General features: G+C 38.8%; 4 protein-coding genes and 2 pseudogenes across 10 annotated transcripts; 2 read left to right on the top strand and 4 right to left on the bottom strand.

Moving 5' to 3' along the window:
• Nucleotides 1–276: 276 nt before the first annotated feature.
• On the top strand, nucleotides 277–2,889 carry LOC125609093 (annotated as a pseudogene).
• A 62-nt stretch (nucleotides 2,890–2,951) lies between these two features.
• On the bottom strand, nucleotides 2,952–4,233 carry LOC106452664 (ganglioside-induced differentiation-associated protein 2-like). Of its 2 annotated transcripts, none has more exons than XM_013894826.3 (3): nucleotides 3,944–4,233; nucleotides 3,426–3,690; nucleotides 2,952–3,352 (listed from the first exon to the last, which is right to left on the bottom strand). In XM_013894826.3, the coding sequence occupies exons 1-3, from the start codon at nucleotides 4,170–4,172 to the stop codon at nucleotides 3,133–3,135; spliced, it is 714 nt and encodes a 237-aa protein (XP_013750280.2). In that variant the 5' UTR covers nucleotides 4,173–4,233; the 3' UTR covers nucleotides 2,952–3,132. The 2 variants fall into 2 exon arrangements, with proteins under 2 accessions (XP_013750280.2, XP_048635965.1); XM_048780008.1 differs by having other exon boundaries at nucleotides 3,088–3,352; nucleotides 3,983–4,206.
• Nucleotides 4,234–4,472: 239 nt separating this feature from the next.
• LOC106452666 (tubulin-folding cofactor B) lies at nucleotides 4,473–6,339 on the top strand. Its single transcript, XM_048780007.1, has 8 exons — nucleotides 4,473–4,672; nucleotides 4,757–4,908; nucleotides 4,983–5,101; nucleotides 5,163–5,224; nucleotides 5,318–5,362; nucleotides 5,486–5,619; nucleotides 5,828–5,897; nucleotides 6,137–6,339. Exons 1-8 carry the CDS (start codon nucleotides 4,568–4,570, stop codon nucleotides 6,182–6,184), a joined length of 735 nt encoding a protein of 244 aa, XP_048635964.1. The 5' UTR covers nucleotides 4,473–4,567; the 3' UTR covers nucleotides 6,185–6,339.
• LOC125574784 lies at nucleotides 6,269–7,927 on the bottom strand (annotated as a pseudogene).
• Nucleotides 7,928–8,720: 793 nt separating this feature from the next.
• On the bottom strand, nucleotides 8,721–11,757 carry LOC125609092. 3 transcript variants are annotated; one of them, XM_048780003.1, is made up of 8 exons: nucleotides 11,603–11,757; nucleotides 10,994–11,077; nucleotides 10,443–10,548; nucleotides 10,093–10,275; nucleotides 9,511–10,011; nucleotides 9,309–9,395; nucleotides 9,139–9,214; nucleotides 8,721–9,050 (listed from the first exon to the last, which is right to left on the bottom strand). In XM_048780003.1, the coding sequence occupies exons 2-7, from the start codon at nucleotides 11,039–11,041 to the stop codon at nucleotides 9,150–9,152; spliced, it is 990 nt and encodes a 329-aa protein (XP_048635960.1). In that variant the 5' UTR covers nucleotides 11,042–11,077; nucleotides 11,603–11,757; the 3' UTR covers nucleotides 8,721–9,050; nucleotides 9,139–9,149. The 3 variants fall into 3 exon arrangements, with proteins under 3 accessions (XP_048635960.1, XP_048635961.1, XP_048635962.1); XM_048780004.1 differs by having other exon boundaries at nucleotides 11,683–11,746; XM_048780005.1 differs by having other exon boundaries at nucleotides 8,999–9,042.
• Nucleotides 11,758–11,909: 152 nt separating this feature from the next.
• On the bottom strand, nucleotides 11,910–13,835 carry LOC106377175 (reticulon-like protein B8). Of its 4 annotated transcripts, none has more exons than XM_022713741.2 (6): nucleotides 13,774–13,835; nucleotides 13,039–13,199; nucleotides 12,776–12,956; nucleotides 12,551–12,692; nucleotides 12,253–12,322; nucleotides 11,910–12,170 (listed from the first exon to the last, which is right to left on the bottom strand). In XM_022713741.2, the coding sequence occupies exons 1-6, from the start codon at nucleotides 13,818–13,820 to the stop codon at nucleotides 12,001–12,003; spliced, it is 771 nt and encodes a 256-aa protein (XP_022569462.2). In that variant the 5' UTR covers nucleotides 13,821–13,835; the 3' UTR covers nucleotides 11,910–12,000. The 4 variants fall into 4 exon arrangements, with proteins under 4 accessions (XP_022569462.2, XP_013672806.2, XP_013672808.2 ...); XM_013817352.3 differs by lacking the exon at nucleotides 13,774–13,835 and adding an exon at nucleotides 13,439–13,571; XM_013817354.3 differs by lacking the exon at nucleotides 13,774–13,835 and adding an exon at nucleotides 13,332–13,463.
• Nucleotides 13,836–14,150: the final 315 nt, after the last annotated feature.

Raw genomic sequence — 14,150 nt, 5'->3', positions numbered from 1 at the left:
TGAATGATAAAAATAATTTACAGATTACTAAATCTCCGAATCATCCTAATACAAAAATAGAAATTAATTGAAAGTCTTTGTGTCTATAACATTGTGATGTGTTGCAAACCAGTTACAAAATAAAGAAAAAAGCTTTGAATTTGACACGTTTACAATTTACTAAGCCAGAACGTATGTGACACGTTTACGGTTTAATAAGCGAGAACGTGACAACTCTCAAGAGTCTAAGCTCTGCTTACTTAAATGTTGATTTCGAAAGTAAGTATAAGCGAATCTCGAGGAAGACGAAGAACAAGATTAGTAAGAAGCAGAAGCAGAAAGAAAGAAACAGCCAGAGATATACAATGAGAGGTTACAACGTGTTCCGTGCAGCGAGATCGGGAAAGACGATACTAGTAGCTCTCTTTCTTACGGTTGGATCATTTTACGCTGGCTCTCTCTTCGGCAACAACGAACCCATCTACGTCTCTCAATCTGGTCCGTCTTCTCTCTGTTCAAATCTTCTCTGCATGCGGTTGGATTCTTGTGGAATCTTCTTGATTTATATCTTGTTTACGTTTCAAGAACTTAAAAAACACTCGATCTTGATTTTGCAGCTCTCTTCAAATTCCCAAACAAAATCAACCTCACTCACCGAGTCTCACCACTAGTCATACCCGAAACTGGGATGAATGTGTGTCCCTCAAAGTTCAACGAGTACCTCCCTTGTCACAACGTCAGTTACGTGCACCAGCTGAGCTTGAACGTCTCTAGAAGAGAAGAGCTCGAGAGACACTGCCCGCCGCTCGAGCAGCGTCTCTTCTGCTTGGTGCCTCCACCAAAAGATTACAAGATACCTTTGAGATGGCCAACCAGTAGAGACTACGTGTGGAGAAGCAATGTGAATCATACGCATCTCGCTCAAGTTAACGGTGGACAAAGCTGGGTGCAGGAGCATGGAGAGTTCTGGTGGTTCCCTGGTGGTGGTACTCATTTCAAACATGGTGCTTCAGAATACATACAAAGGTTTCACTTATATGCTTATGCTTTATTTTAGGGGCTATAGTATAGACATTTTTTAAATAATATTAATAATTTTTTCCATAATTTTAGAGGCAGACATTTTTTAAATAATTTAAATAATTTTTCAATCATTTTGGAGGCCTATATCTATGTAAAAAAACCTTCACTAATATGTTCTTAGTCTTCATGTTTAATTGCATTGTACTGCTTTTTTTTTTATGTGTGACATTAGGTTGGGAGGTATGGTGACTAATGAAACAGGTGACTTGCGTTCAGCCGGGGTGGTACAAGTACTTGATGTTGGATGTGGAGTTGCAAGCTTTGCGGCTTATCTACTTCCTCTAGGTATACAGACAATGTCCTTTGCTCCTAATGATGCTAATGAGAATCAGATTCAGTTTGCATTGGAGAGAGGCGTCAGTGCAATGATCTCTGCTGTTGCCACCAAACAACTGCCATATCCTTCATCTTCTTTTGAGATGGTTCATTGTTCGAGATGTCGTGTTGATTGGCATGCAAACGGTAATGTTTGGAGTGATGGATTTGTCTTGTGTTGGTTTGGTTCGGTCATAGTAATGTTTTTAAACTTGATTCTGCAGGTGGCATCTTACTTAAAGAAGTTCATAGGCTTCTTAGACCTAATGGCTACTTTGTGTATACGTCGCCACCAGCTTATAGGAATGATAAAGAGTATCCTATGATTTGGGATAAGTTGGTTAGTCTAGCTAACTCAATGTGCTGGAAGCTTGTTTCCGGAAGGTACAAACTGCAATATGGATTAAAGAAGAAAACGTGGAGTGCCTTAAGAAGAATGCAGAGCTAAAGGTTATAAGCTTATGTGATGTGGAAGATGCTTTGAAACCGTCCTGGCAAGTTCCTCTTAGAGATTGTGTGCAAATTAGTGGAGATACAGAGATGAGATCTTCTTCTTTAGCTGAACGTCTCTCCAAGTATCCAGAAACTCTGAGAAACAAAGGTACATTTCTTCTTCTCAGTTCATTTTAGAGGTGGGCATTATGTTCTGTCTTAGATTCTCTAACCACTTAACTAAGCAAAATTTTCATCAGGTATTAGTGAAGATGAATATACATCAGATACTGTCTTCTGGAGAGAACAAGTTAAACAGTATTGGCGGTTTATGAGTATTAATGAGACTGAAGTGCGGAATGTGATGGATATGAATGCATTCATTGGTGGATTTGCTTCAGCCATGGACTCGTATCCTGTTTGGGTGATGAACATAGTACCTGCTACCATGAATGAAACTTTGTCCGGTGTTTTGAGAGGGGTTTAACTGGTGCTTTCCATGATTGGTAAGCATGTTCAGAAACCCTCTTGTTTGTTTTGTTTTCGGTCCATGCCAAGCATCAACATACCAAAAAATGTCTTAGGTGTGAGCCGTTCTCAACATATCCGCGGACGTATGATTTGCTGCATGCCAATCATGTAATCTCTCACTACCAAAGCCGTGGAGATGGTTGCTTGGTAGAGGATATCATGCTTGAGATGGACGGATGATTCGCCCTCAGGTACTCTTGGCACTGATGGTGCCACTACTTTTGAATTAAAATCCTTTTGGTCTCCTCTCATATAGTCTTTGTAATATACGTGACCTGAGTGAAGCGTTGGTTTTGGGGCTGGCAGGGATTCATCATTATAAGGGACGAGGAACAGGTAATCTCAAGAATCCGAGACTTGGCTCCTAAGTACCTCTGGGAAGTGGAAACTCATCAGCTGGAAAACAAATTCAAGAAGATAGAAACTGTTCTGTTTTGCAGAAAGAGATTCTGGGCAATCATCTGAACAGACCAGCCTCATAGCTCCAAATAGGTTTGGTACTCTCTTGGGTTTATAGCAATGAAAGAGGGTGAAGTGAAACTTACCAAGCAGGTTTTGTTGTATATTGATTCTAGAATATCTCTGTACATGTACTTTCTATCTTCATAATTCATACTAGAGTTTACTTCTGAACTTATCAATCACAGTGTTTAGTTACATATGTGATATCTGATTTTGGTACTCAATCAAAACCACATCGACACTGAGAAAAGCTTTTTACTACACTGATCTACTCTATACAAGAAACATAAAACATATAGGTTCTGGTATTACAAAAGAGAAAAAGTATTACTACGAGACCCATCTGTTCTCGTAGTGGTTGAGTGAGAACGAAGAAGACTGAACCTCGGTTAAGTGAAAAGGATCCGGTTCGATTCCATAGTCCGTCAACGGTCTATGCTCAAGCACATTATCATGGTTGTTCACAAAGTCAGGAACTTCAACCTCCCCTTTCTTTATCTCCTCCCAAAGATACTGCAACCTGCTCACATACTTGATCTTCCAATACAACCTACAACGTTCGATGAAAGTTCAAAGGAAACATCAAAGTCTTATAAGTGGTGTTAAGATGATGAAAGCTTTACCCTCCAGTTAGAAGAAGGCGACCGAGAGTAGCAATGACAAGCCTTGAACGAAGACCAGGGTGTACAAAGTAAACAACTTGGAGTCTCTCTTTGATCTCCGAAGGAAGATCCTCGTAGATCCATCTTAAGATGGTAATCCCCGGCGAGTTCTCATCCTTTTGAACCGTGCTATGCATGTAAACCAAGCAGAAAGGTCCCTCTGGACACTCGTTGCTAATCTTCTGGAATATATACTTCTTCAGCCTCTCTGCACTCACCACACGAGCTGACAAAAAAAAAAAATCACTTAAAGACCTTTAAAAAATGAGTTATGTAATGAAACAGAATGTTAGTGAGGGATGATCTAACAAACTTGTAACTAACTTTTCTCATTGATTAATTCAATAACAGAGTAACAGAGTTCGTTTTTGTAAACTGTCTGTGATTGTTCCCGGTTTACTAAACCACACTAAACCAATACTAAACACGGTTATCTACTAGACCAGGCTAAAATAATCAAAGTTAGCATCTTTTTTTACCGGGAAAAAACTTTCCGACGACGCGGAAGATTCGGTTACCGGACTTATCGGAGCCTTGGAGGGTGAAGAAGTGGAGGAGATCGAGATCGGCGAAGTCTTCGTCGCCGAGGTATTGAGGACAGTCGTGCCAGTTCTCTTGCTCGTCGACTTCATCGGTTCTCGTTAAGAACGGTCGAGCGTCGACGCCTAGATCGGAAGCTAAGACTACCACCGAAAAGTCTTCTGCCATCGCCGGAAACTCTCTCCTCCGTCGTCTCACGGATCTTTTCTAACTCGAGTGTGTTTTGGTTAAGGATCAAAAGGCTTATACTACCTGCGGGAGAGTACATGATATTTTACGTGGAATGAACACGTGGCGTAATCTTAATGAATGTTAGGCTATGATCTAATTGATGTACACGTGGCAAGATCTTTGGCTCAAGATCAAGTGGTTATATTAGCCTGCGGGGGATTTTACGTGGATCTTAACACGTGGCGAAATCAAAATGAATCTAGACGGATTTTGAAAAACCGAAAGTACCCTTGACGATCTAAAACCTTTTTTTACACGACGGCGGTTAAAAACGCCATCGTTTGATCTTCCTTTTCTTCTCGGCAAATCTCTCAGGAGGAGGAAAAAGAAAGATGGCGACTTCGCGGTTACAGATGGAAGGAGATGACTCTGTACTTCTCCACGTAACTCACTCCAACCTCAAGAGCTTCGCTGCCGATGTTCGTTTCTCTCCGCAAGTGAGTATCTTTTTCAGACACACTGTTTCTTACACGTGTTGCTTGATGTCTCTAAAGTCAAGTTTTTTTTAATGTTGTCTGAAGATGAATGTGGAAGCTGTGAAGGAAAAGCTATGGAAAAAATGTGGGACATCTGTAAATGCTATGGCTTTAGAGCTTTATGATGAAAGTGGCTCCAAGGTTGCAGTCCTTAGTGATGATACGAGACCACTCGGTTTCTACTCCCCTTTTGATGGGTAACTTAAAGCCTCTCTGTTCACTGTAATGAAATGTGATGACTTATTGTTCTTTTTATGCTGCTTTTGAAAAGGTTTCGGTTACACATAGTTGATCTTGACCCTTCCTCGGTCACAACTGGAGGCTGGCTTGAAGATACTTCATTGGTTGAGAAGTATACTATCTCAGAAGAGGACTATGCTAAACGAACTGGTAAGTTTGTGACTTTGTTCATCAAGTGAATATTCCTCTGATGAAATTTATTGTGTTCCAGACAGTTATAGGAAATTCAAAGAAAAAAGAGTGGCTCAGAATCCTGCTGCTTCCGAGGTTAAGGTATGAAAAGAAGCTATAAACTATTGGGGGGGGGGGTTAGATTAAGAAATTTAAGAAGACAAAAGGTTCTTATATGATTCCTCCTTTCAACAGACGAAGGAGGAGGACTTCATGGAAGATCTCTGTGGAAATATCAAGGTGAGTCAGATCTCTCTTTCTTACTTTAAACTGAAGAGGCAGGGATAATAATGAGCTGCTGGTTTGATATTTTGTGAGACCTGATCTCTCTGTGTATTACGTGCTTCTAATCAAAATATGAAGGTGGGAAATAGATGCCAAGTTGAGCCAGGGGAGAAAAGAGGAGTGGTCAAGTACGTTGGACGAGCAGAGTCGTTGGGTCCTGGCTATTGGGTTGGAATCCAGTATGATGAACCCCTTGGCAAACACGATGGCATGTATGTGAATTTGAAACTCCTTTTCAATTTAAAGTAGAAGTCTTTTCTTGTTCTGGAACTTTGACTCTACTTGCAGCTCATGTTTCTGTGGTAGTAAAAACCTCTTTGAGGTTCTTAGTCTTGCATAAGCTTGTGCTCAACATCATGATTTTGTTAGCAAACGTACAATATGCCTAAACTCGGTTGTCATGCTTCATATTGGCTGCAGGGTGAAAGGAACAAGGTTATTTGAATGCCCTCAGCTTCATGGTGGTGTGGTCCGGCCTGACAAAGTAAAGGTAATTATCTTTTTCTACAAGGTCTTAGCATCAGAGTGACATGACCTATTAGTCTATTACACTTGATAGAATTGAACTGGTTTAGTGTTTCTTAGACATGATGGTTTCTATGATATTGCTATTTGTTAGAAAGATATGCTGGACTAGATTCTCATCACGGTTAAGTAGTTAGTTGGCTGCGTAGATTAAAATTGTAAGCCACATATTCTGCTACTCATGAACTTTGTATTGGCTTGCAGGTTGGTGATTATCCAGAAAGGGACCCCTTCGAGGAAGATGAAATATAAGCTTTTCAAACCAGCGAAAGGAGTTTGAAAGATTTGCTTTTTGTACCTCTTGTTTCGGTTTTCAAAAGAGTTTGTGAAACACAATGCAACAACACTTTAAAAGTATTTTAACTTTGATGAAGAAGAATAATAAACTACTAAAAGATTCTTATATCCTCACAAGAAATCATGTTATGATGATTATACACACAATTATCCAAGAGGATGCAGTTGCAGTCCTTAGTCTCTATCTTTTACCAAATTGTTGATCATCTTAGCAAGAGGAACAGTTCCTTTAGTCATGATCTCCAACCTCGAGGTATTAGAAGCATGCGAGAAGAGCGACAACCCGAAGAACACCAAGTCCGGGAGAAACAGCCTCGACGACAAGAAGCCATGCCAGTAACGCGGTTCCAGGTCAAAGAACGCATCAAAGAACCTCCTAGTAGCATCCAAATCAAGCTTCAGCAATATATCCATCCCAAAACAGAAGAACTCCCTCTGTCTCCGCCTTTCAATAGGCCACAAGTCTCTCCACACCTCAGCCGAGAGCTCATCTCCTTTAGTAGAACCAAGGTACCTCACTATAGCGTTTGCAACTATGGAGCAGCTGCAAGAGTCCTAGCCACCATGTAACCAGTCGAAGGATGAACCATCCCCGCCGTACCGCCAATGCCAACAACTCTTTGAGGCAAGACAGGTAAAGGACCTCCCATAGGGATCACACAACGCTCGTCTTCCTCAATACGCTTCACATTGATCCCCAAATGTTTCAGCCTCGCAACCATCCTCTCTTGGATATCTTCCATCTTCAAACCCGGCCTAGCCACAAGAGACGTCTCCTCAAGAAAGATTCTGTTTGAAGAAAACGGCATCGCGTACAAGAACGTAGGGATCTTGCTGTTCCGTTCTTTAACCTCAGGGTACGCGTCAAGATGCTTATCTCTCCAGTCCATAAACACCATCTTATCCACATCAAACGGGTGGCCATCGACCTCAGCAACGATACCATAAGCTACTTGATACCCAGGGTTATACGGCTTGTCGTACTGCACCAAGCATCTTGAAAAACCAGTAGCGTCCAGAACAACAGAAGCCTGAATCTTCACACCGTCACTGCAAACCACAGTGGAGTTAACCTCCTCGTGAACCACGTTGGTCACCTTAGCCTGATGGAACCTAACACCGTTGGTGATGCACTTCTGAAGCATCTTGGATTTGAGCTGTTTACGGTTGACTCTCCCGTAAGGCCGGGATAGGTCCTTCTCGGCGCCGTCGTTGATGTAGACGACGGCGCCGGACCAGGTGGTGTCTAGGCAGTCTAGCAAGTCCATGGCTTCGAACTCGTCAACCCAAACTCCATAGTTGTTAGGCCAAATGAGTTTGGGGGAAGGGTCGATGGAGCATACAGAGAGTCCAGCTTCTGAGACTTGTTGAGCCACGGCTAAACCAGCAGGGCCGCCGCCGACGATAGCTAGATCAACAGTTTTGTTCAGGGAAGTGTCGTATAAAGGAAGGTCGAAGTCGAGATTCTCCTTCTTGGTTTCAGGAACAAGATCCAAAAGAGCACTACTAGCACTAGTGATACTACTACCGATTCTGATTGCTCTTTTTTAACACCAAGCTTGACCCTTGAAGGATTTGGACTTAATCTCTCGAACCCATGAAACTGAGGGATGAAAAACTCGAGCTTGTTGGGTGTTCTCAAGAGAGTATCCATCGAAACAGAGAAAAAATCTTAACTTTCAGATAATTGAAGATCACCTACATGAAACAAAGAGAAAAGATAAGATTTTGAGATCCCCTAGTTGTTGTAAAAGATGAAAAGAGATTTACTTACTCAGAAGCAGTAAGCTTCATGGAGATTGGAGATTGGAGATTGGAGATTGAGACTATTATCTTCCTACACAGAGAGAGAGATGAGAGAGTTTGTGTCTCTGTGTGTTTGTGGTTTGAGTCATCTGGTGGGGTCCGCCCGTTATGGCTAAAATTAAATTTTATTTCGTAAATACAGATTTTTAACCTTTTATGCATTTTATTACTCGATCTAAAAGATATGTTTTAAAATTTTTACACATATTATAAAAACTAAATATAAATTTTAATTTATTAATTTTTGTTAATTTTATTTGTTTTCCACTAAGTTTAACCATTCATATTTAAAATTTTAGTTTAACGATATATCAATCTTGTGTATATAATTTTTTTAAAAAGTAATTTAGTAAATAATAAATAATTATAAATAATTAATTTATCATTTTAATATTTATAGAAAATTTATTATTTTTAGTCCGTTAAAAATTGGAAAGAGTATTATGATATTATCTATAAAGGGCTTTCGGTTACTGACTTTTGGTTTGCGTTTGTCACTAGCTTACCACAACCTTAACTTGAAGCATTATCTCTCGTCTGTTGAATGTGATGAGTCCATACCTCATTACCACTAACCTTCATTTTATAACTTAAAACGCACACCAACCATTGTAGTGTTGGTATTAGTCGACATTCCGCGACACACTATCTTTAATGCGATAATGACATGAGCACAATCTATAGGTGAACTTCAAAAAACTAATACATTTAGCTTCCACCAAATTTCAAGTACTATTAAACAATTGTAACAAGTAACAAGTAACAAGTAACAAGTAACAAAACTAAAACACACACAAGAAAAACACACACTGAGAATTACATACGATCTTCTCAACACTTATTACTACTACCAAACTTCAAAGCTAAAGAAATAATGTGAAATGAAAATAAATCCCTTTTTATACACCCCCACCTGATAGTCCTTGCAAGCCAAAAACAAAATATCAAAGCCTGAATATCTTTTTGTACACAAACGTTTCCTATGTTATAAGTGATGAAAGCAAAACCTGCATAGCTTTTCACAGAACAAAGGATGATGATGTCAGATCTCTGTACATTCAAAAACACAATCTGATATATTAGAGGTAAATGATTGTTCTTACCTGTTACCTAACTACTCGCTCCCGAGGTTATCGTAACTGAAACCTTCAGATATGGTGTCCAATCTCTTGTTGTCTCCTGCAATAAACACATCATTAGAGAAAAAGAAAAAAAATATAAAATAGATGCTTTAATCTTCATTCTTTTTTTAACAGTGTCTCAAAGTTCTCACCTTGATACTCTCCCCTGTCACAGGACTCCAGGAAGTTTTCAGCATCTGGCGCAAGGAATGGTGATTTATCATAGCTCTCCAGAATCTCTGCAATCAACACAAAAAGCTTATGGTTACAAACAATGAAGCATAATAAATAACTACTTGGTTCTATATATGCATATAATTAGAGACAAAAGGAGTATATTAGATAGAGATGGACCTGAGCTCTGCGAAAAATCAGCAGTCAAATCAGAAAGGCTGAAGTTCCTAGGAATTGATCCTAAGAACCCAAAAGTAGAAGCTTCCGCATCAAGTAGCGTATCACCAATGGGCTGGTTGTTGTTGGACTCGTTACTGAAAGATGGAATCGAGGTTTCTCTAACTGTGGAGTGTCCTTCCAAGGCATTGTTCCGTTCACCACCATACATGAACGAAGCAGGATAGGCAGTCTCGGACTTGATCATCCCTCCTCCTCCTCCATTCATGCCTTGCATCATAGGCGGCATGTTTGTGGTCTGTTGTGATGAGATCATATTCGGAGAAGCGTCAGCTCTCCTAGCGTGGGTTGATACGTTCACAGAAGGGGACACGTTTGTGTTAAGCGTTGAAGAGCCGTTGAGGTATGCGTTAGACAAACTCGAGGGCATGGGATGATGTGCATTAGGCTTCAATGATTGATGATCAGTGTGTTCAGAGACATATCCCAACTGTTTCTGATTCACTGTTAACAGAGAATCGACGTCAGTTGCATTAGATTAGCTATCTAAAAAAAATACACATGAATGAATATCCAAAAACTTACTTGATTGGATGTGAGAACCATTTGTATTCTGGACGGAGGTAAGTGCACTTGGATGCATCTGCTGCATATGGCGAACCTGCTGCTCGAGTAGCTTGTTGAATTCCATGATCTGGTGTTTCACCATGAGCCTCAGATAGTACGCGTTGAAAAATTCACGGTTCTCTTCTTCAAGCTTCTGCCACACTGTAAAACCAGAGAGGGAAAACATGGTATAACTGAAATCATCCTCATCCTTATTACTAATGAGCATTAAATTACATTTATCTCATGATTTAGTACCATTAATGAGCAAGGATGAAACAATCAGATGCAAATATGATTTGAAACAAGATGATAACAGCTGTGGTTACCTAGCTCTGTGAACCCAGGCTCGATTTTAGCCTGCTCCAGTAAAGTTTCCACAACTTCTTTCTGGTTCATGTAAAGTTGAAGACATCGTTCTATAAGGTTTTGAACCTGAAATGGTATATGATAACATAAAAAAGTTTATTGCTCAAGTTTGGACAGAACAGTTAGAAGAGGAGGAGAAATAAGATTCAATTTTTAATTTTTTCCATAGATTCACAACGGCATTCATCATCAAGTATGATGCTTTTGATGTTAGATGGTGTTAAATATTTCTAGTTAAACATATTCCTTCAATACATTATAATGAATTCTACAATCTCATAAAAAATTTCTTTCCAAATTATTGAAGAGGGCAGCAAAGAAGAAAAAAAGGCATTTTCTCAAGAGCTGGCAGAAACAAGAACTAAAATTGCTATGGAAAAAAACATAAACCTTCTGGAAATGCAATCTATATGACATTCTCTAGGACAACATGAACCTCAATATGTATCAAGAGAAGGAAAGTAATGCAACTCCAAAAGTTGAGATTGTGGTTCATTATGCAAACAATTACCAGTTGTATGTCTTGACGCGAGACCCTTCTCACTGTTCCACTTGACATCTCTGGAATTTTCTTTTTGCAAAACAAAGCTTGTTCCTGTTGGATAGAAGCAGTATTAGACATTGTACTTAGAGATTGTACATAGGAAAATAAGTTAAAACGGCAGAACGCCGCCAAAACTAGAACAATTAGTAGAGAATATATATCTTGAACTAATCTCAATGATTAGAGATAAGGTTCTATTTACACATGGCCAAAGGCAGCTTTTCTATACAATCTAACTTAGACAAAAACCTTCTTAAACCCAGAAAAAAACATCTAACAGTTCTATTGCCAAACAGACAGAGTCTATGTAATAACAAAGACATAAACTGCAACCGCTCAAGCTGATTTCCCTAGAAATAACATCAAAAATCAAAACTTTTTATCGATCAAAAACAAAAGTACAAAGTGAAACTAAAAGAAAACTCAAATCCTCTGTTTTCCCCTAACCAATCCCAATACTTTCAACCGATCCTGTCTTCAAATACAACCGGATCAAATCAAATTACATGAACCAATAAAAAAAAACAAATTCAACTTTATGAAAAAAAGTCACAAGCTTTAACAATATATCATTACCTCCAATCCAAGATCAATCGTTGAGGGGGAGAGAGAGAGAAAAGAGGAGAGAGAAAAAAGGAGAAGAAGAGGAACCTAACCTCACTTTGATCGTCGTGGATATCAATCGAGATTCTTTACTACTTTTTTCTCCATTTCCTTTTTTTCATTTTACTTATTTTATTATTAAAACATTCAAGCTTTGGAGCTTCAGAAAGCTGCCACGTGTACAATTTGTTACTATGGTGGATCCCATCCCATATTCCCATACATAAACATGTTATCTCATCTTCTTGTTTGATGGTCAGTTTTTTTTTCATTGTCTGAATGATAAAAACATTAACATGACTATGAAAGAAAGACAAGAAGTTGATTTAGTCATATACACAAAACATCAAGACAGAGAGATAATAGTTGATCTAGTCATGCTTCTTCATCCCAAACTTTCCACTAGGGATTCGACTGAGAAAACCAGAATCAATCTTCTTGTAGTGACTATGAAACTTCATCAACAGAGAATCCACAAAACCATCCACTTCGTCTTCATATCTCTCATACACTACAGGCATTGTGTGAGCTCCCACAAACCCTTCACACAAAAAAAAAGCATCATCCCTTTATAAAACTCAATCTTTTTAAAAGAGTCACTAGTAAAGAACTAAACTACTCACCAATGTACAGAACAGTTAGGAAGTTGCAACAGCTCCCTATTATTGCGGTTATCCATAGTCCAAACACAGCCTGAAAATGATATTAGTGAAGATTAATTAAACTCTATCAACATTATCTAAGGACTAATACACTATTCAATCACATCACTGCAGTTAATGTTCTAAAAATCGAAATCCGTCTAGACGCCCGCCTAATCAATAATCCGATAAAAAGAGTCTAGCGATTTTTTGAACATTTTTCGAATGATTCTCTTCTTTGTTATATAACAATGAAATGTGAAAATGTCTGTCTACTCACCATGAGGAACTGTTTCAAGTTCCCTCTACAAGACAAGTCCTGAAGAAACAACAAACCGCGGTTAACCTCTGTGCCAATGGTCACACCCACATCAGCAAAGAAGTCTTTTGGGAGAACAAGGCGAGGCACTCTAGACTGTGATCTGTTTTTTTTAAAGACTTTTGCTTATTAGATTGTAATCACAAAGGAACCCTCAATGATACAATAACTGGTTTAAGAACTTACCGGTTAAGGAACCCTGAGGCATTGCACCAAACGAATTGGGCGATCATACCAAGCAATAGACCGTAACAAACGAGAGACAGGAAGTGCAAGTTGATCCACTCGAAAAGCACCCAAATTGCAGTAGCTCCCATCAGAAAACTCGCGGAGATCTTCTTGTTCCTCCACAACAACACATCAGCAGCTGAATGAATAATCAACTCAATTAGAAACAAACAACAACAACAACACACACAAACCAATCACTTATAATTTGAATTTCTTACATCTGCCACCGCCTAAGACGTGGTGAATTGGCTTCTCCCGACCAAACAAACGGTTGAAACGAGAAGCGACGGTATCGTGTTTGTTCTTCTGAACTGCGTCCGTGAAGTTATCCACCAAGTCGCCGATGGCTTCCTCTACTATGTTCTTCTCAGGCATGATTCTGAAACACGATCAAAATAAACAAACTCAAAGCAGAGATGGAAACTGTTATAAAGATTGAGTCTTTCGGTAAGTTCTAAACCCAAAACCGTTAAAGTATCCAACTTTTTACTAGTTTGTTGACGATCATTACAATGATATGTAACTTTAGATCTTAATATTTGATGAGAAAGGCAAGCACACGAAACCCAGAAGTTGAAGAGCAGAAAGAGGTAAAGATGATGATGACAAAGAATAAACCTTTAGGAATTGAAAAAGACGAATCCGGTTCTGTGTTTTTCAGACAAAAAGTTTTGTCTTTTTTTTTTGGGTAGATTCTGAAAGATGGATGATGAATCACAAAGAAAGATAAAGGGTGGAAGTTAAAAGCAAGCGATGTGATTGGGCAAAGTTTGGAGTCTTGTAATGGTCTTCCCTCGTGATATTGCTCTGACCCGACAACTATTTAAAAAGTGCTTTACAGTGTAATAAGAAAAACATTGCTCACGAAGCAACTATTAACACACACATCATCAATGAACACACAAAACTCATATCAACACAAGTAATCACAATCAAGGAAGAATATATGTTACCTTCTCATCTTTCTTCTAATCCTTAGTTTCAACTTCTTCCCATCCATGTGAGATTATGATTTTGAGTAGTCTTTATAAGGGATAATCAAAGAGATTCTGGTTCTTAAATATGAGAGGATTTGATTAGTGGAGCCTTTCCTTGCATGAAGTTAAGTGATTATTTTATCAAAAAAAACAAAAGTTTATGTGTGACTAGGAAGTGTACAAAATTATACAGTAATTTGAAATTCTAATTAGATTACCGAGAGTTTCATTTGACTTTAATTTCGATTTTATTAAAACAGTTGGCGAGTAATTAATTTTAAAAGAAACTTTTTAGATTTTTTAATTTATTTTAGATATTTTTTGTAACCGTTTTAAGACAGTACTAGATTTTG

This window comes from Brassica napus, chromosome A5 (assembly GCF_020379485.1).
Source record: "Brassica napus cultivar Da-Ae chromosome A5, Da-Ae, whole genome shotgun sequence".
NCBI classification, from domain to species: Eukaryota; Viridiplantae; Streptophyta; class Magnoliopsida; order Brassicales; family Brassicaceae; genus Brassica; species Brassica napus.
Note: the sequence above shows the minus strand (reverse complement) of the source record. Positions and strands in the feature narration are given on the sequence as shown.